At 43.1% G+C, this 21,411-nt stretch overlaps 2 protein-coding genes across 2 annotated transcripts; one reads left to right on the top strand and one right to left on the bottom strand.

Annotated features, from left to right (window-relative positions):
- Window positions 1–437: 437 nt before the first annotated feature.
- On the bottom strand, window positions 438–4,217 carry zic5 (zic family member 5 (odd-paired homolog, Drosophila)). The gene is made up of 2 exons (XM_010734011.3): window positions 2,980–4,217; window positions 438–1,884 (listed from the first exon to the last, which is right to left on the bottom strand). The coding sequence occupies exons 1-2, from the start codon at window positions 4,019–4,021 to the stop codon at window positions 1,430–1,432; spliced, it is 1,497 nt and encodes a 498-aa protein (XP_010732313.3). The 5' UTR covers window positions 4,022–4,217; the 3' UTR covers window positions 438–1,429.
- Window positions 4,218–8,306: 4,089 nt separating this feature from the next.
- Window positions 8,307–12,335, top strand: zic2a (zic family member 2 (odd-paired homolog, Drosophila), a). The gene is made up of 3 exons (XM_010734012.3): window positions 8,307–9,919; window positions 11,091–11,254; window positions 11,433–12,335. Exons 1-3 carry the CDS (start codon window positions 8,947–8,949, stop codon window positions 11,625–11,627), a joined length of 1,332 nt encoding a protein of 443 aa, XP_010732314.1. The 5' UTR covers window positions 8,307–8,946; the 3' UTR covers window positions 11,628–12,335.
- Window positions 12,336–21,411: the final 9,076 nt, after the last annotated feature.

Below are 21,411 nucleotides of genomic sequence, written 5' to 3'. Positions count from 1 at the left end.
TGTATATGTCCTGTTTTTTTATTACTTTTCTTTTTTAGCATGGAATTTATATTGTAAATTTAATTTTGAACATCAAAGGTCTGCACAATCATAACTGATTCATCTTTTTTTTTTTTATCCATCATGTCCAACTGCACCATGCACCTCAAAGAGAAAGAGACAGAGAGAGAGAGATCACTACAAAAAGGCATGCGAGAAAGGGACTTTCACATTACACAGCTTATTCAAGTCAAAGTTTTCTTCTTTTACAGACACAATTAAAATAAAAATAAAAAAGAAAAGTAAAGAAGATGAACGTTAAAAAAAAAAAGACAAACAAAAACATCAGCAGGGTACTATGCATCACCAAAACTGATATTATTATTCTTTGGTGTTCCTGTAATTCCAGTACAACATTGATACCAGCAAATAAATTACAATGTACAAAACAACATTTCTTTTTTTTTTTTCCTTGTAATTAAATCTACACAACATTCACGAGCATCAGTACAATTACATATATACAAATCCTACAGGGTCAAAACCTGTCAGTGTAGACATTTAGGGTCTCAAGGGACTTACTCGTACTCTTTAACGAGCATAACACTTGTGTATTTTGCATAAAATATAGTCTTAAATAGTTTTTAAATATTACAAAATTCCATCCAAACACATGTATTGTATAAATCTGAAAAGGTTAAATGAGAACCCTTAAGACACTCATGATGTTTGACTCTTTTTTTTTACACCCCCCCTCCTTCTTATTAGTTTATCAAAGTTTTGTACCACATCTTAAAGAAATCACATGAAATATTAATTATTTAAAAAAAGGGTCCTCATCTTCTTCTTCTAGATTGTGTCCGTTAACATTTGTTGCCAGTCACCAAGCAGTACCATTTGTTTTCCTTAAATGTCTGGAATATGACAGTGATTGATGGCAGGCGAGTTATTAAACTGCAAAGGGGGATGATGGGAGGTCACATGAAAGATGTAATTTCAGCACACCAGTTGAGTCTTAAGTCATGCAGTTAATTAAAGCCTGCATATTGCTCTTGAAAGGAAAAGAAGAAAATATATATAAAATAAAAATAAAAAAGTGGCTCACTTTAAAATGTTTGGTCCTTTTCAAAGAAGAGTGGAGGATTTTTTCTTTTTTTGAATTTTTCAAACTTTCTAATTTCAGTGTGTTTCATCTACATTTGAAGAAAAAGGTCAGGGGTCACCTCTGGAGGAGAAAAAAAAACACGTTTCCTCGCGGTGTTTTTGGGCCTGCATTGCATCCACAGTGATTTTTTTTTTTTTAAATAAATGCTACAGTGAAAACAACCCATCAATATCCCCAAAAAAAGCGCGCACGGTGGGGGCCAGCATGGATCTACACACTTTTTTTTAACGGGTCAAGTAGGTGACAAGTTTGTGCCAGTCACGTGTTGGTGGTGTAAACAGGCCATCAGAGCATTGTCCTCGGGTCTGAGTGTCTGAAAGAGTCCTCGTCGTCTGAATCTGATGTTGGCACATCGCTGGACGGGGTGTGGAGGTGGTTGGGTCCTCCGCTCCCTTGGCACACGTACCACTCGTTGAGGTTGGTGACCTGAGGGGAGAGGTTCGCGGAGCGGTTCCTGTGCGCCTCGGTGTTGTTGTTGTTGTTGTTGGGTGACAGAGGATCTCCGAGAGGGTTTGTGGAGGATATGTAGGTGACGTTGGTGGAGGGGGGCGGCGGGGACTTGCAGTGCACTTTCATGTGCTTCCTCAGCGAGCTCGGGTGCGTGTAGGACTTGTCACAGCCGCGCACTTTGCAGTAGTAAGGCTTGTCACTGGTGTGGACGTGAGAGTGCTTCTTCCGGTCGCTGCTGTTGGCGAATTTTCTGTCACAGCCGTCAAACTCGCACTTGAAAGGTTTCTCACCTGGAACAGATGAGACAGGTGAGGTCAGTGTCACGTGCATTATAAAAAACACACACACATCACAAACCTGGAGCTGAAAATGAATTTTCCATGTGGAGCACATCTCATCATACCACCTTTAAACAAACTAACTGCTCCACTGGGGCTTCCTCTTCACCCACACGTTTGGTCACTAAACTTCTACACACACACACACACACACACACACACACACACACACTTGTCCAAAGCATTTTTCCTGTGTGAACACGTGTAACATGCCTTTAGGCCTTCTGGTTAAATGTATGTGTGTGTGTGTGTGTGTGTGTGTGTGTGTGGGAGAAGAAGGGGGCACTCATGAGACCACCAAGAGCCGTTCATGCCCCGTGTTGGACTGTGTGGTTATAACTCATCACACACACGGTCACCTGCATACACGTGGAATTATGGATTGGGGTTAAAGTAAGGAGGTGACTTGTGTTTCTGCTGGTTTGTTTCTTTCCCTTTGGGGGTTTCTCGGTGTTGAGGCCTCTTCTTGTTCGTGGCAAAAAGCCAAAATGAAGCTTTCTCTCATCCAGCCTCTCTCTCTGTGATAACAACAAAAAGCTTCAAAGTCTGCTGAGACTCTCTGTCGGTTGTTTTGCTCAGGATAGATTTGATTTCCCTGCAGCAGCAGCACAGAGGTCACAGCCTACAGCTCACACTCCTGACGCTCTACAGTAAAACCAATTCTCACATCTAATAAATCTACATCTGCAGCCATGTGCATCCCTGTACGCGTCCATATACACAAACGGAGCTTTTTGCGTAAACGTCCTACGCCTGAGGATAATTACATTTACGCGTATTCCTGCTCGTACGTAAGCACGTTTTTTCACAGATGATATGCCTTAATCCTCTCACGCCGACTGCAGGCGAGTGAGAAAAAAAAGTTTGTATTTATAGAAAGGAAATGAAACACGTTTAGTCACTGCGCGACCGCGTCACCGAATAAAACTTCTTTTTTTTGCTCGCTTTGCGTGCGTAATTACGCGCGGTCGCGCTGTCAATGCGTTTAGGATAAAACAACACATGGTTAGTATATTATTTTTTTTTTACACAATTAGCAGCACTGACCTGTGTGAGTCCTCTTGTGAATCTTTAAATTCTCCGATCGAGCGAACACTTTCCCACATCCCGGGAAAGGGCACGGGAAAGGTTTTTCCCCGGTATGAACTCGGATGTGATTTATCAGTTTGTACTTCGCTTTGAAAGCTTTTCCTTCCCGCGGACATTCCTCCCAAAAACAGACGTGGCTGCTCTGCTCCGGTCCCCCGACATGCTCCACCGTGACGTGGTTGACCAGCTCGTGCATCGTGCTGTAAGTTTTCGAGCAGGGCTTTTTTTGATTTTGCTCCTGGTCGATCCACTTGCAGATGAGCTCTTGCTTTATGGGCTGCCGCATGTATCTTAAAAACGCCCCCGCCGCTCCGTGAGGAGCAGAAGCGATGTTCACATTGAGGTTCATGGAGTTGTAGCTGTGGAGAGAAGAGGGTCCATAGTGCTCTGGCCTGTGCCCGAAGTGCTCTGGCCTGCCGTAGATGTCCCCCGGTATACCCAGGCGCATCTGCCCATTGAGGGCATGGTGGTGGGCACCTGGGGACGCCTGGTCGTGGAGTCCAGTGAAAAGTGAATGGGCCCCACTTTCCGTGTGCCCATAAGCACCTGTTGGGGAGATGAACATGCCATGGTGATGAGGGGAGGAGGCGGAACTATGCTGGTCGCCAAGTGCATGCATAGCAGAGGCTGAGAGTTCTCTCCTGAGGATGAAGTCCCTGCTGCTTGAGTAGCCTGAGTGGGGGTGAGCCACGGGGAAACCAACTGTGGTCTGAGCAGAAGTGAAAGATGCCGCGGTCTGGGCTTCGGGATGGCTCTGAATGTGCTGAGATGGGCTAAGTTTGAGAGCATTTGTCTGTGCCATGTGCTCTGGTCCAAATGGAGTGAGTGCCACTCCGGGGTCGTTGCCCAGCTCCCCAGGGTGGAGGTGGGCATGGTGGGAGAGAGGGTGATGCCCCCCTAGCCCCGGGAAGCCTGTCATATTCTGATGAGGAAGGGGTTGAGTCGCTGCCAAATCCGCTAATCTTATCGCCGGGTTCCTCTTGCTTAAAGGGGGTTCCATAACTACACTGACAAGTCCATCCGCACTCACCGCAATTGTTTTTCACCACACCACGCTCTCTACAACATTAGGAAAATATGTATATAAGGGGTCTATAAGTTCTTTTGTCCGGCTTCTAACTCTGCTTGCTCCTTTTCCCACTCTGTCCTCAAGCGATTGGCAGAACATACAACAGTTGGAGGACACAGTGGGGAATACAGTTTAGAAATGGCACTGCGGGTATTGGACGGATTTCGGTGACTGGCAGTTAGGAGAACGAAGCGATTGGCTGTCGTTCAGCGCAGGGGCTCAGCAGGGTTCCGCCCCCTCACTCTCTTTATCGCTGTTGACTCCAAAAAGTTGTACTCACAAAGTTACCCAGCAGATCTGTTTGTGTGGCTCTCTGTTTACTGGTGCTGGCGCATGTGGATGACCGAAAATGTCAGTTTTTTTTTTTCCTGTGATGAATGCAGACTTTAGTGTCTCTGCTTTGTCCAAGTGTTTTACCCTCGATGTAACGTCGCCATTGGGGGAAGAAAACGCAGAAAAAGCGCGCTGCTGGTGGATGGATGTATGTGAGCAGTGTGTGCATGTGTGGAGAAGTTGATCTATTTGTTATCTACACTTTTATTTGTCGCCAGTGAGCATTTATGCAGCAACATAACATGATTCATCAGGAGGGTGCAAAAGGAAAAAAAAGCGCACCTGTGCACTGCAACATTCATTTCAAAATAAAATACAAATAAACACGTTAATGAACAAAATAAAATAAAAAGATAAATATCTGTGCGTGCATGTCTAAGGTGTGTGTGTGTGTGTTCTCTCTGCCGCAGCTGTTCCTCACTATTCAATGAATATGATTAATTTTCTTCGTATGTTCATATAAATAACTTAAATTTAAAGCAGCTTTCAATGGAGTCTGAGCTGCTGTCATCACTCATCATAATGCAGAAGTTAGGAAAAGCAATAAACACGTTTTATTTGTTCAGACATTTTTCATAATGCCTCAATTAAAATAATATATTTTAAAAAATCCCATTAAAATAATTAGTCTTGGCTTAACTATAATAAAGCGTGAGACACGTCTTTCATTTCCGTGAATGTGTCCAAAAAGGCAAAAACATAATTCAGCAGCGTTATGACTGATGCTGCGTTCAGGTTCACTCTGACGGATCACGTCCCTGTTGACAGCATATCTGTCACTGAAACGTCTTCATCCACACACCTTCAACCATCGATCTGTGAGAGCTGAACATGAAAACTCCAAATCCACCCATCACCCGTCATCTTTCTTTCAGAAAATCTAAAACTGTGAAAAATAAAGCAGCACATTTAGTTTAGTGAACATGTTTTATAATTCATTTTATACAGAGTGGAGGCTTTGCGTGTCAGGGGCCTGTTGCACAAACTGATTCATGATCTTGATTTTCATTTGATGTCCAAACTTTTAAAATCAACATATAACGCGTTGCAGTCTTCCAAAAAATAAATATATAATTAAATACACATGAATTCACAGTCACACATGGTGGCTTCTATTATTTATTTAACAGATGCTTATTTGATATTTTTTGTCACATTTATATTTTTATCCAATTAAAAAAGTTTCTAATTCAGCCATGACGAGACGTGTGTGTTTGTAGGTGTGTGTGTGTGTGTGTGTGTGTGTGTGTGCGCCGTTGGGTTGAATAAATAAAAACGTGCTCAGCTTCTGGAGAGCCATAAAAACGCAGAGGGAGCAGTGGGTGCATTGTTTATGATTTGTTTAAGGGCCCCTGCATGTTTTCATACACATTCAATTAAACAGCACATTAAACGAGGAGCCAAAAAAATCTGACCAGAAATCAGTTTGATGATTATTATTTGTATTTATTTTGAGGAACATGTTCTGTATTTTTGCAATTATTGGAAACAATTCTCATATTTTTGACGCACATGTTGCACCAAACTGACAGATGGGGAAACTTGAACTTTCTTGAAGGAAAGGGTTAATTTTTATTGACTTATAGCTTCCAAATTACGCAGCAGAGCTGTCGATGCCTCAGACTGAAGAAGAGGGGGGGGGGGCATCTTAAACTCTCTCTCTCTCTCTCTCTCTCTCTCTCTCTCTCTCTCTCTCTAAAACAAAAGACGCCTTTGTCATAAACGGGGTTATTTTACCAAAAGGAGTCAAGAGGGCAACATATGTGGTCTTAACGGGTCAGAGGTCAAACATCCATGAAACACAAGGTCACGGAAGCCACACAAGTAACCTTCCAGTGTGTCAACATATTGATATTGTCAGATAACACAGAGGAGAAATACGCCTTTGGCCTCCCATTATAATAACCCGGGCTGTGCGCCCCTTGTGTGTCCAAGACTGTGCGTGACTTCATCGATGTGCATTGTGACTTCAGAGCTGAGAAATATTTCATGTGATTTATGTTTGAAACCTGCAGGTCTCGTTTTTTTTATGACTGATCCTAAAAACCTGTTGAAATCCTGCTCTTTGGGGAGGTTTTCAATAGGCTGGACCCCCCTTTTCTTCTCCAAAACCCGGAGCCATGTGCCCTCTCTCTCTACCCGGTAGATTTTTTTATTTTTTTTAATTTTCTTTCTCCTTTTTTCTCTCTATCTCGGGAAAGGCTTTTTTTGTGGTTTTCCAGAGAAATAAAGAACTTCTTATAGGGGTCGGCAGACGTGACTTTGAACTTGGATCAGCTCCTGCGTTTCCTGTGGTGCGGGTTGAAATAGACTTGGAAGAATGGCGCACACAAACGCTCAGCCTGTCTCACACTTGAGTTAAGAGACACACAATTTCTCCACACACACAAAAAAAAAAGAAAAAAAAAAGTTTTTAAACGTTTCCCATCGTCGCCTCCACCGTTATTTTGTCGCTGGGTGAAACACCGGAGAGCTGAGACAGACAGAGAGGTGTGTGTTGTGTCATGGACTCGGAGTGCTGTGTGGGATCTTTGGTGAAAATGTAAGTAAACTTCCTTTTTGACTTGAATGAGCAGCTGTGGTGGAGATGTGGCCTTGTACTGCCACATTTGCACGCAGATATCAGAGCGTGCTTATGATGGAGAGGAGCCAGTGGATGAAGCAAATCCTTTAACTTAGAAACAACAACAACAACGACTTCCATGTGTCAGGTATATGTTTGTGCACAAAGAGGAACTCTCATGAAAATGTGTGTGTGTGTGTGTGTGTGTGTGTGTGTGTGTGTGTGTGTGGCTGCAGCCTATTGTTTTCTTCTGCCCAACATAACACTGAGCCACACTCACACGGACAGCACCACCTTTTTTTTTACTGCTTCAACTTTATTATTGTGACTTGATGCTCAACCTTAACTCCACCACCATAACATGGAACTTAATTTGCTGTGGTGAATGTGAGAACCACCGAAGGAGGCAGAACCGGTTAACATATGGAACCATTAAAAAAAAAAAAAAAGTGTGTGAGTGTGTGAAGCAGCACCACTGCAAAAGAAAAAAAAAAGGGCCCAGTTGTGGTTCTACAAACCAGTGGAAAAACCACTGGACTCCATATGGAGCCACAGAAGCTTTTTCAGCTGTGAGGAATAAAGTGACAGAGACAGACATCCGATTATTATGATCATGTTAGATGTTTAAATTATTATAAATTGATCTGGTTCGTGTTAATAATATAAAAAATAATAAAGCAGCACATGAAGTCATGTAAAAACGTTTTGCAGCAGAGCATCAGCTGCTGTGATTTTATTTTCCTGCACCGTCTGTATTTTATTAGACTTTAAAATATTCAATTCAAACTGTCTGATGCTTTTATAGAAGTAAAAATGTCTGAACATATTTCATCTCTCTGTGCGCAGTGGACATGGACACTGTGCCATCACTGTGCGTAATTGTACATCTCATAGTGCTGTTATAATAACTCTGTTATGTTATGTTGTCATAGCTCGGCTCTGTGTAGATTAATTTCTTTTGGCGTTTACTCTGATCTGAATATTTGCATTCATCTCTTATTATTTCACATCAAATGCCACATTTAAAAAAAATAAAAAATAAATCTTATACATTCAACAACTCGCCACCTCCGAAACATAAACAACAAAAACATCTTCTCTCTCTTTTCGTGATCCTTTCGTTGGTACACCCCCTTCTTCTTCCTCCTCCTCCTCCTCCTCTTCCTCCATCTCCTCCCCCTCTTTCCCTCCCTCCTCCACCCCCCCTCAAATCTTCTCCTAAAAGTAGGCGGTAATTATTAGTGGAAAATGGCGTTGCACTATTAAGTCGCCAAAAGCGCTACCTGCTATTGGAGGGGCACCTGGGATTGATGAGGCGCGGTGGCCAATGAGACTGCGAGGAATGAATGAACGGGCTCCAGTTAAAGGGGGCGGAAGAAGAGGTAGAGCCAGTCCACGGAGAAACAGGGACACTCCGCGATAAACACAAGGCGAGCCCAGAGAAATAAATACTAAAAAACCCAACCTCCTCCTCGGAAACAGCAGCAGCAGCTTTTTGAGATGCTCCAGCCACTCTCGCCCCTGTGTAACGCAGAGGACACCTAGTAAGAAAAACTATTTCATTCTTTTTAAGTGTATTTTGTTTTTTTGTTTTTTAAAAAACGCAACCAACTGTCGCAGTCAAGAAAGAAGAAGAAGCAGAAGAAGGAGGAGGACGCGAGGAAAACTCCTCTTCTCACATTTGGATTTTTGACGCAAGTTAAGTAGAAGTCCATTCAGAGCTGATTGTTTGATTTTTTTTCTTCCTCATGAGCGGAGCAGCGTTTTTCCATCACGCCTGATATGTTGCGTTTCCACGGTTGGAAGTTGAACCGTTGCTCGTCAGCATCATCGTTTGATTTTGTTTGAACTTATTGGCTGTCGCCTCCTTGAAGCTTCTGCGCCCAGATTCAGACGGCAACACAATTTTTTGGTTCAGTCACACACACACACAAAAACAACAACAACAACAAAAAACACAATGCTACTGGACGCTGGTCATCAGTTCCCCGGACTGGGAGTGGGGTCATTTGCCAGGCATCACTCAGCGAGCGAGATGCAGGAGAGAGACTTGAGTTTGGCACAGAATAGCTTTGTAGACTCGGCACACATGGGTGCGTTTAAGCTCAACCATGAGCTCTCACCGGGACAGAGCTCTGCTTTCACCACCCAGGCGCCGGGCTACCCTGCTGCGGCACTGGGGGCTCACGCTGCCCATGTCACGTCGTATGCAAGCTCTCCATTCAACTCCACCAGGGACTTTCTCTTTCGCAGCCGTGGCTTCGGTGAATCCTCTCCGGCGAGCGGCCAACACACTATTTTTGGCCCCACGGCGGGATCCCTCCATCACTCCCACACAGACACTCAAGGCCACATTCTGTTCCCCGGGATCCACGACCAACATGGGTCCCACGGATCACCGAACGTCCTGAATGGGCAAATGAGGCTCGGACTACCGGGAGAAGTTTTCGGACGCTCCGATCAGTACCACCAGGTTTCCAGCCCGAGGACCGACCCGTACTCGGCGGCTCAGCTCCACAACCAGTACGGCTCCATGAATATGAACATGGGGATGAACATGGCAGCCCACCACCACCCCGGTGCCTTTTTCCGCTACATGAGGCAACAGTGCATCAAACAGGAGCTCATCTGCAAGTGGATCGACCCCGAGCAGCTCAGCAACCCCAAAAAGTGTTGCAACAAAACTTTTAGCACCATGCACGAGTTGGTCACGCACGTCTCGGTGGAGCATGTCGGTGGACCGGAGCAGACGAACCACGTCTGTTTCTGGGAGGATTGCGCCCGAGAGAGCAAACCGTTCAAGGCGAAATACAAACTGGTGAACCACATTCGGGTGCACACCGGGGAGAAGCCTTTTCCATGCCCGTTCCCCGGCTGTGGAAAGGTCTTCGCACGGTCGGAAAACTTGAAGATACACAAGAGAACACATACAGGTAATTATCCAAAAACTGTGAAGTCTTTTCTTTTTTAAAAAATCCATTTTGTTTAAACAGTAAATTGGTTGTTACTGCTGTTATAATTCGTGCATGTGCGTTTATTCCGCTGTTGTAAATTTGCGCCACGGTGAGCACGAATTAAGGTCTAATTATCGGTGGGTTATTTTGGGCTGCTAAAGTAGATGGAAACAAGACAAACAAGATTTAGGAGAGAGGGCATGAGTTCATGAATCATTTCTGCACACGCACGGCTTTACGTCGGACACACTTGGACAATCGATCCTGCGTAAAACGTGTCCAAACGGGTAGAAAACAATTTAACCGAGCCTGTTTGTGTTTTATTATTTTGGTTAAACTAAAAAAAAGGCTCAGGTGGGACAGTTGGAGGCGCGTTGCGCGCGTTGTGGAGCTGGTAAATCATAACAATCGGTTTGAATGTCTCCATGGCGCTTTTCTAGCTCACAGTATTTCCATCTAGATTTTCTACTCAGGCCTTAGATCATTTATTCGTACTAAATCGATTCATAATTCCTGTGTGTGTTTAGAAGTTGTGTGTGTGTGTTGTGGTTCAGCAGCAGCAGTAGTTGCTGTTTACGCGTAAAGAATGCCTTTTGTTTTCTCATGCGACCCTGTGATGGGAGCTAAGGTGCTAGACAGGGGCCATTACCAGCCTTTCACATTTGGACTTATTTTCTTGGGAAATACATTATGGTGCCGTGCCATGAAATTGGTCAGGTGCTAATTAGATTTTTATTGTCTCCCCCAGCAAATGGTACGCCTTCTGTAGGCCTACTGAGGACAGCCATGTCCCCCCTCCTTCTCTCCCTCTCTCTTTCTTTCACCCCCCTTTCCAAATCACTATGCGCATTATTTAGGCTAAATAAGATGTGAGCCTCTCCAACACCCTCCCCTATCTGCTGTTTAAAATAAGCTTTAAGCTGAGTGGGATCGTGATGAGTTTTAAAACTGTGATTGTTGTGATTTTTAAAAGAACACACCCACATATCAACACACACACACACACTCAACTTTTCTTCTTTTTTTTTACGCATTTGAATTTTACGCACAGCTCCTCGTTGCACACTCTGCCCGAGGCATTTCTCATCTAACTAAAAAAAAAAAATATCTGACAATCTGTGTGTTCTTTTTTTATTTTTTCCTCCTGCAGGAGAGAAGCCGTTCCAGTGTGAGTTTGAAGGCTGCGACAGAAGGTTTGCAAACAGCAGCGACCGAAAGAAACACATGCACGTCCACACGTCGGACAAACCGTATCTCTGCAAAATGTGTGACAAGTCCTACACACATCCCAGCTCTCTACGAAAACACATGAAGGTAAATACGAGATGAACAGTGTGTGTGTGTGTGTGTGTGTGTCAGGCCTCTATAATGCACATGATTATATTTGTGTGTGTGTGTGTGTGTGTGTGTGTGTCTCCATTCATCCCCATCTAATCTCCTCTGTTTTATGGATTGTAAATACTTATCTGTCTTTATTTTTCCCCTCCCTCAGGTTCATGAAGCCTCTCCACCAGCATCAGACTCATCACCAGCAGCCAGCTCTGGTTATGAATCCTCCACACCTCCAGGCCTGGTGTCTCCCACCACCGAGACCCAAAGCAACACCACCCTGTCCCCAGCCTCAGCTGTGCACAACACCACCAGCCACAGTGGCCTATCCTCCAATTTCAGTGAATGGTATGTTTAGGACTAAGCTGAAATGAAGCAACACACACTCATTTCACAGCACTGGACCGTCCGGCAGGATATTGGGACACGTGCACACAAGAGGCACACAAACATTTGTTTATTTTTTGATTTTATTATTTTGGATTCACCAGGGAAGATGACGATTACCAACAGAGGAAAATATGTATAATAGTCGAGGTGTATTTCATATTGTAAATAATTACTAAAAGCCCACTTTCCCATTGGTTGTGATAGTTTGTCAGTCTTTGGTGTATAGATGTTCCTTCAATGGTAGCTATTTCTCTAACTGGACTTTTAGTGCACATATTACGCTAAAAATTGTACTATAATGTTGAATATTGTGATCCTAAGGCAAATTGATTGTACTATACTAAACATCTATAAACTGGAAAGAGTGCCAAAGTTAACATTTAACTCAAACAGACCACAATATTATGCTTGTGAATGTATATTTTAGTTTGCTGGGCTTAACTTGTGATGTTTTGTGCTTTGCAAGTTTGAATTGTGAAATACTATCTGGAAAGATTGTGAGGAAAATAAACGTTGTGCCGTTCGATTTTATGTAACTACACCCTTCCTTTTGTAAATATCAACTGCCATATTTATCCATTTGTAATTAAATTATGGTATTTACTTGCTACAGATGAAACAGTATTTATAAAGAATGTTTCTTTACTATAAATATGTACAATTACGAGCTAAACACGGGCAGTTGTTTCGTTATGTGCTTTTGTTCAAAGTTTTAAGAGGTGTTTTCTTCCTTATTGTGATAAGAATTTTACTGCATACAAATATAATAAAAGGTGTTGCAAGTGCTAAATATTTTCCTTTTGCTTTTTCATGCTTTGTGTTCTGTTGGTTCTGCTGGTGCAGTTTAGTGAGTTACGTCCTGGTTCTGGGAGGCTGCTTTGGATTTTATTCAGGCTTTCTGAGGAAAGTTTCATCAGCTCTTGATGAATTTTTCACGCTCTCTTGTCCTTTTTTAGTATTAAAGAACATTATGGGTGTTTTTATTTATTTATTTTTTTAGGCATGCTTTACAGGCCCTGTTAGACAATGTGGCTGTTGTGGTGCAAAACATAAAAACAGGAGGAAAAAACGTGCATGTTGAGATTTTTCTAACTAATTCTACCCGGTTAAAATCATATGAGTTTTTTTTTCTTCTTTTTTTTTTTAAATTAGAATTTTAAAGCAAACTAAGCATTTTCCTTCTGCACACTCAGCACATTCCCTGCATGTGTGTGTGTGTGTGTGTGTGTGTGTGTGCCAGTCTGCTCTTTCAGCAAAGCACTTCTCCTCTTTCTATAGATCTATCTATCTATTCATCATATCTTGTAATTTTACATTTTCCCAGCTCAGTTTATATGCCCATCAAAGCAACCTCCCTACCCCCACCCAACCCCCACCTCCAGGCTTTGGACACAAGTGTTGGTGAACTTGAACTTGACTTGTCTTATAGTCTCTGGGAGCTTCTTCGTGCCCCAGTTGTAACCTGTTATGGGAGATGTGGCCATATGTCTTCTGTGGGTCTGTTCTTCATCTGGATGCTTTTTTAAAGACGCTCCGGGGCGTGTTTGTTTTAATGTGACGTTTTGTGAGTGGAGATAATGACACAGATCTGAGGCTGCTTTGAAGAATAAATATCAGAGTCCGAGGGAGCAGAAATGAAGCTGCGAGATGAATTAGAAGAGAAATAAGTGAAGTGTTCGTCAGCTGAGCTGCTTTCTGTGTGAGACCTCTGCAAACTGCGCATGCTTCTCTGTGAATAAGTTGCTGTAACTGTTGTTGTATTGTGTCGTGCTTCGTATATATATATATATATATATATAACACGTAGCTTTCTGCGTTGTAGCAGCAAGTGGCACTCTGTGTCTGTCTTGTGAAGCTGCTCTATAGACTGCAGGCAACGCTGTCCTCTCCTATTATACAAGCTGCTCACAGGATGCTGGTGCTGGTAAATAAAAATCTCCAGGGAGGCGATGCTGATTACCACCAGGAAGTGATATCTAACTAAAATCAATTAGAAGATGTTTTTGTTCCACCTTTAAAAAGTGGAACCGGTTTCCTCATGACCCTCCTCACATATTTTTGGCACGCGTAAAACTGTGGCTGTTTACGCGAAGTGTTGGCTGTTGGTTTATCTTCATCCCAGAGGTTGATGGGAGAAAAATATTGTTTTATATGCGGCATATTTAGCACGTGAAATCACCTCCTAATGGCTCTTACAGTGGCTCGGCCCGGTGACCTCTCCGGGCGGAGGAAGGTGTGACCTGTGGGGAGTGGGAAAGGTCAGCTCCACACAGGGCGTCGATGCCGGTTCCTGTTCGGCTCCAGCTGCGCTGATATTGATCCGCAGAGAAGGAAGAGCTTTCTTCTTCTTCTCATCGTCTCTTAGCTCCTTGTACATTGTTGCCTGTACTGTAAAGATACCATACTCGCAATAGAGCGCGCGCGCACGCACACACACACACACACACACACACACACACACACACACACACACACACACACACACACACACACACACTCAGCTTGCTTCACCGGGCCTGATATTTTCAGGAGCCACTCTTGGACTCAGGCCAAAGTTCAGGAGGAAATCTTTGAGGCTCACTGAGCAATTTAAACCGTTGTGCACGAGCGTAGTTAAAGTGGCGTCATTGTGACCTGCGTGAAAGCTGCACGTGCACATTTTTTTAAAAAAATTTCCCCTACATTAAGACAAACACATTGAAGATATATGAGATATGAGAATTCATAATGTTGCCACTGCGCATTTAAATCTGTGCGTCTGGCAGCTGTGTCAGAGTCAGAGCGTCTTTTTGCGTCTTTGTCTCTCTGTGATCATTTATCTAATAAGTCTAATTATTTTTCTTGAATTCGTGAAAACAGTTTCTGAACACTTGATGGGAGGAGCGCGTGCCTGCTAAGGTGGATAAATAATTATAGAATGGCATTTTAATGTACTTTATCACACCGGATGAGTTACTGCGCACAACTTTATATTAACTGCTACTTCAGTGATAGTGTGTGTGTGTGTGTGTTAGTGTGTGAGTGTGTGTGTGAGAGACAGAGACAGAGAGGAGGGGTGGAGGTGGAGGTGGGCTCTACAGGCCGCTTGACAGGGGCCAGCATGTCGATATTTGGGGGAGCACATTGTCTAAATGAAGCTTCGCCATAGTTGTAGTTCACAATGTCTGAACTTTGAGTTCTGACCTGTTTGGATTGAAATCACGTCCCGTGCGTTCAGGGGATGCGTGCGCGCGCACGTGTGTGTGTGTGTGTGCACTTGTTGTTCTGTAACCACAGCAACACATCAGAGCTGTCAATCATTTCAGGTGGATGTATTAAAGCGGTGTTAACATGTTTTGGCATCAGTGCGCGTTTGGGTGTGTTTTCATGATAATGGATTAATTCTCACTCACACACACACTACACTAATTGTGTAACTTACAGTTTTTTCATTGCAGAAAAATCTGTATGGATATATAATTGTTATTAATTGTGTGTTTTTAATTTCAACCTTTTAAAGGTTGGAAAAATAAAAGCAGAGCCCCAGCAGGCCCGAGCAGCAGCTCGTTCAGAATTCATCACATTAGAAACTTTCATTGTTTTTTCACGTGTGTTTGTTGAAGGCAAACTTTTTTTTTTTTTTTTTTTGATGGAGTCCTGTGACAGAGCCACACCTGTTTCACCTTCATCAGAGACACGTCAGGTCAGATGAAGCTGCCTTTAAGATATGACGCGTCATAACGCACGTTATGGAGGTCGAAGCTTTTCAGGACTGAATAGGTGCCACGCCGGGCTTTATAATGACACGTCATATGTGGCAATAATTATTACAATGCAAATAAATAAATAAATAAATAAACAAACAAACAAACGGCCTGCAGGAGCAGAACGACGTCGCGTTGTGATATCATAATCGATACTTTCCTGTGAAGCAAACGCGCCAAATCAATTCTTAGAAATAAGAAAATAAAATAAATATCGCACATGACTCTTATTTATCACATATTTATGAATATGAACATGTTTCATGTTTCATATTGACTTGTTGTCCCCTGGCTTTTCTTCCTGCGTCATTATAAACTTTCATTTGAATTATTGTGGCTGTAAAAAAAAAAAAGAATATTTCCCTTCAGTTAAACTCGAATTCGTTCCCGTGTGTGACACTTTCCCCCCAGACGGACCTCGTCAGTAGAAATATCAGAGGCGCTGCGAAGAGTTTGGTCGGTGAACATGTTTGGAGAGAAAACATTTCAAACAAACGCCATATCCTCTGATTGAATTTGAACTGATCCAATGAAATGAACGTGTCCGTGCGCCGGCCTCTCTCTCTCTCTCTGTTATTTATAGTCACACACCAGCAAAGCTGCGGCCTGCTCGAACCCCCTCTCCCCAAAAAACATGAAAATAATAAAATAATGTTTTGTAAAATATGTCCTAAAAACTATGAATTAAAAAAACAAACAAATAATAAAATGTTTTAGACACAATGGGGATTATTTCCCCCCTTTAATATCCACATCCAAAGTAAATGTTCATTTTTATGGCCTGATATGGATTCAAGTGGCTGACACAAATATTTGAATAATTAGATTTTAATGTATGCATGCATACTTTAAAGGAGGCTGTTTGTTCCGCTATAACAGCAGTTCATAAAGAGTTATATAATACACTATATATATAAGTGAAATAGATATATATTTGCAGTTATGTTTTCTTTGTTATATTTATTGTTTGTTTCTGTTTTCTAAGCAAAAGAATATGTCTCACTTCTTTTTTTAAATGAATCTCTGTCTGTCTGCCTGTCTGTCTGTCTGCCTGTCTGCCTGTCTGTGACATGGCTCATGTTGTGTTTGCACTGAAGTCGATGTACAGTCTTGCCTTTCCTGTGCATGGCAGCCCCCGTGGCCCTTTCATCTCGGAGTTCAGCGGCCGCCTTTGCCTTTTCTCACACAGATGAATGTGTTTTCTGTGAAAAGAAGCCGGAATGGCTGTCACTGCTCCTGGCACGGCGCAGAAACAAACAAAACCCCCTCTGCTCCTTTAAGGAAGCTGGCGCAGGCACCTCCCATCGGACACAAACACCACCAGAGTCAGAAGCACAAAATAGCCTCAAAAGCTAAACACTCTCCCTTTCATGCAGAAAAGCTTGGCATGACTGGTCCCTCTCATGCGCACACAGAGGAACACAAAGTGGAAGAGGTGCAGAGTAAATGACACACTCAAAGCTTGACTGAGGTGTGCGTATTGTTGTGGTCTCCCTCCAAAAATCCAACTGAACCTCAGCATCCTTCCATGCTTTGTGTGTTTGTCTTTTCTCAACATGGCTCCAGCTTGTTCATTTGTCACCATGGGTAATGTCTGTTAATGTGAGGACAGGCGTTTTCAGGTAACTCTCTTTTCTTCTGCTTTTTTATTTTTTTATTTTTTTTGGAAGAGCAGGAGCAGGTGTACCATCAAAGAGCAATTATCTGCGAGCAGGCACGCTGCAGCCTAATATCATCACTCCTGATGCATTCACACTTTCTGCATGTTTGCTTCATGCGCACTGTGTCTGGAGCATGTGGCATGTTGATATGAGGGTGCAGATGCTGGAGGAAAATACATATAAGAGAATATCATGACCACCCTCCTGGCCCCCCTCCCACACACACACATGGAGGTAGACTTCCTCTTCCATTCAAAACCACACTCAGCCAAGGAAATTTTCAATTTCCCAGCACCTGTAAACATGCTGTTTTACCTCAGCTGCTTTGATCTTCAAACAGAGCAGAGCTGTGCCCTGGGGGCCGCTGTGCAGAAAGGTGACTGGGCGCTGTGTGTTTCTCCTGTTTTATGGGAATGCTGGCAAGTAATGGGACATACCTTTTGGCCATTTTTGCATTTCATATTTGAAGCTCCCGCTTTGGGGAAAAGTCTGCCACACTTGTGGGTCATCGTTAAGACCACCTCAGATGAAACTTGGAGAAAAAAAAGCAAAGTCAAGGGAGGGCCAGGAATCTGAATCAGGTTTAAGAAAGAGAGAAGAGGACTTAAACTCAAAACACACAAGAACTAACACCCTCAGAAAATATATATTTGGCACTTTTGATCATTTTGTTTCTTAAAGTTGAAAAAATAACGTAGGAAAGCGAGACGAGATGAATGTGGGACAGAGTTTTGACACCATGTTTCGGTCTCGTACGAGAAACTTTATCATCTATGATATTTTTAAAAAAGACAGCACTGATAAACCATTAAAAAGAAGCAAATTTGTGATTTATTTATTTATTTTTATATCTGCACATATTGAACCTCATTTGATTTGTTTTCAGTGGCGACAAACTCGCAAAGGTCACCGCTGAGAATTTATAAAGATGTGAAAATGCAATCTGTAAGTCAGCGCACAGCGTCGATCCTTTCTGTGTGAACGTTCGCTGTGACACATTAGAAATAGTTTCAGAGGGAGTGTTTTTTTTTTCATTTTTTATTATTTTATTGGGAAAAACAATTCATGTCAGTGAACCGAGGTGTGAGCGCGATCCGTGCCCTCTTTTCGCTGTCACTCACGCTCGATTCAAAAGTGATCAGAAAACAAAAAAGTCACTGCTCATATTCAAATAGATTTATATGACATGACACAGAAATGAGTTGAATATGCCTCCCCCACTCCTCCCCCTTACACACATACTAGCCTCCCAGCCATCTGTCACCTGTTTTCTCTTCTTTTCAGATATTTTCTTTTTCTTTCCTCCCTCACAAGACAACTCCTGACATGAGCTCAATCTAAAGGAAGAAGAAAAACACACAAAGAGAGTTTTCAGTAAATTTGCCTTTTTCACTTTGAGATGATTTAATTTCTGATGTGTTGTGACATGACTGTGTTGAGTGTTTAATGTCTTAAAACACATCAGTGGTAAAAGGCTGTCTGACTTCCACAGGTTTATCTAATGAGACAGAAATGAAAGAGGACAGGGATCAAACCCAGTTGCGGTCCCCGTGATACAGACTCTTATTCAGTAAGTCATTATCACTCTGATCTTAACAGCATTTTCGCTGTCTGCTTCTCTCCGGAGGGTTCCATTCACCGAGGGGGAGACAAACAAATAACACACTGGTGTGGGTTTTGTCACATGCAAATCAGCAGTGCTAAACTTTTTCTCTCTCTTTTAGCATTTCTATCCAAACCGGCATTTGGTCACTGGATTGATAAAGGACGCCGTTTGTTTACATTTCCTTATGTATATTCCTTTTATTCGACTGGAAATCTGAAGAGGTCAGGCAGGTTTTTATTTTTTATTTTTTTTGCTTCCAGGTTTGTCAGCACTGGCCTTTCTCTGCAGGGTGCCGCTCAGATTGCACCCCATAGACATTGTCAGCTCCCTCAGTAGAGGCTCTGGTTGCCAGCCTACACTTCTTGAGTTTAGTGGGCTGGAAGGAGATAATTTGATTGACTTTCACCTCCATTTTTTTCTCCCTCTCACTCTCTCTTCCTTATACTTCGCAGTCCCTTGACAGTACGAGGCCTTTCTGGTCAGTGAGTGTATTGACCGGCAGTCAGTTAGCACTTGACATGTCAATGTCAAGTTCAGTCTGGTCCTGTTAGATTCTGGGTGTTGCTTCATTGATGGAATTGATTTATTTGCCAGCAATCTAACTGATTATGACACTGTGCTCCATGAGACGGTATCCCGGTGTATTTTATAATTTAGTGGTTTTAATTTGTTTTAGAGGCATGCTAGAAGAAAGTGAAGCAGGTTAGACAACAAATGAAATCCCCCATGAGCACATTCGGTTGAATTGTTGCTACCCTGATTGCATATTCTGATGCAGAGCCGTTACCTTTCTCCACAACCTCCAATTTCAGTTCAGCCATTTGGCCCCTGAAATGTGAAAACCAAACAGAGTCCGACTGACCTTCTCGAAAACAAAAGAATAAAAGCTGTCAGGTTCTTTGAGCAGACATTTGAAAGGAGGATTTGCAAATGCAGCTTTGGTGATAAAATAAGTTTTTTGTGAAAGTTTGAAGACCTAGTTCAGTCTTTTTTTTTATTTTCTGGAGAAAGGCCAGTTGCTGCAACTGAGGCCAAAAACATGAGTGGCATGTTACTGATGTAGCGTGTGCACATTTGTCGGTGTGTTTCACTCTCCTCGGTGTCAGGTTTGTGCACATTTTATTTTTTTTTGAAGGATCCATATTTGTCTTGTAGTACATGAATATAAACATGACTCTGAAAAGCACCTCGGCTCTTTTCGGCGCTCTGCTGCAGACTGACATCCCCCCGCCTATGCCTCCTATTTTTCCTCCGCTCACCTGCAAAGGAGGCGTTGATGGGTGTGCGGCGCCCTGTTCCAGGAGTGTTGCTTAAGTTTACTTCCCACCTGAAGTCTCTTGAGCTAGGACGGGAGGAGGGGTGGGCTTTGCCTGCCCCTTCAGGAACTCCCCCCACTTCCCTCCCGCATGGTCCAGGAGTGCCATGCGGGAGCCCCTGTTCCACCAACACTTGAGAAATAAATCAGACACACTGTTGACGGCCGCTTACAGTGAAGCAGGAGGACGGGGAATTACATGAAAAGAGTGGTATTCATGACAGATATTTTCATGGCGGGTGGAGAAAAAAAAACAGATTTTTTTTTGTTTGTTTGCAGTTTAAACACACTCAGATTGAATGAGAAATCCCCATGTGTTAAATATTTGGAACGTGTCATCGCTGGCTGTTGATGAAAGACAATCCTATGCGACGTTAGATGACACGTCGAGGAGCATCCGTGTTTTTGTCAGATGCACGGAGAGCTTCACTCTCCTCTCCTTTAACACCACACACTATGCTACACCCTCCCTCCCTTCTCTTCGCCTTAGATATATGCCATACTTAATGGGAAAAGCTATAGACAGGATGGTGTGAAGCTAAGGGGGGGAAATAATAAAGCTTTAACACTGATACCTTTGGGACTCGGGCCCTAATCAGGTGGCAGAGCCCAGGGCAGGAGTAGAATTCTGACGATTATGGCATGTTAGCACATGTCTGAGGGTGGAGTGGACAGACAGACAGATGAGTTCATCAGTGGTTGGATTAGCTGGCTCCCATGCTGATCAGTAACTACCACCCGGCCCTCGCTATGTCCTCATGCACAGTGGCCGCTCATTAACAGTGAAGAGAGAGTAATGGTCTATGTACATACAGGTTTTCTCACGGAATAATTCTAAAGGAGCTGATGAGACGTCATTAATGCCAGCGGATTGATGTCGATTGGGGGTTTTTCCGATTTCCGACTCTGAACTGACCGATGAACTTTCCAGCAAACAGTTACGGCGTCCCGTAAGGTCACGTGTCACAAGCTGCATAAAAGCTGCCTCTTTTCTACCCGGCCGCGATTCGATTTTGACTTTGTAACATGACTTTGTTATTTAAAAAAAAAAGCATATTTATAGCAACAGATAACCTCTGGGAAGGAGGCTCTTCAACGTTGAGCATTTCACTTGTCTTTCAACATGTGTGTGAAAACATTTCATGCCTTCTGACCGTGTGTGACCCTGTATTGTCAGAGAAAAATGCACTGTAAGCTGGTAGGCATGTCAGGCCACAGTATGGGGTCCTTACTTGTGCTATAATCCCAGCCATGGCCTTTTAACCCTCTACGGCTCACCATTCTCTCCACTGCTCTCTCCTCTCCCTGCACCTGACAGTGGAACATGGAAAAACAAATGGAGACCTTGAAAACCATAAGGCACTGCTTGTTTGCCCTCTAAGTTGTCCCCTGTTTTTTTTTTTACTCAGATAGATTCGTGGTCTGTG

This window comes from Larimichthys crocea, chromosome XVIII (genome assembly GCF_000972845.2).
Source record: "Larimichthys crocea isolate SSNF chromosome XVIII, L_crocea_2.0, whole genome shotgun sequence".
In the NCBI taxonomy this organism is placed as follows: Eukaryota; Metazoa; Chordata; class Actinopteri; family Sciaenidae; genus Larimichthys; species Larimichthys crocea.
This window is presented reverse-complemented; position numbering and strand designations above follow the sequence as displayed.

Bases quoted from the DNA above. Each gene is read 5' to 3' on its own strand.
- zic5 (XM_010734011.3), bottom strand. From the start codon at position 4,021: ATGGAACCCCCTTTAAGCAAGAGGAACCCGGCGATAAGATTAGCGGAT. The intron at 1,885-2,979 runs GTCAGTGCTGCT...CATCTGTTCCAG, and splicing joins TCACAAGAGGACTCACACAG to GTGAGAAACCTTTCAAGTGC.
- zic2a (XM_010734012.3), top strand. From the start codon at position 8,947: ATGCTACTGGACGCTGGTCATCAGTTCCCCGGACTGGGAGTGGGGTCA. The intron at 9,920-11,090 runs GTAATTATCCAA...TTCCTCCTGCAG, and splicing joins ACACAAGAGAACACATACAG to GAGAGAAGCCGTTCCAGTGT. The intron at 11,255-11,432 runs GTAAATACGAGA...CCCCTCCCTCAG, and splicing joins CTCTACGAAAACACATGAAG to GTTCATGAAGCCTCTCCACC.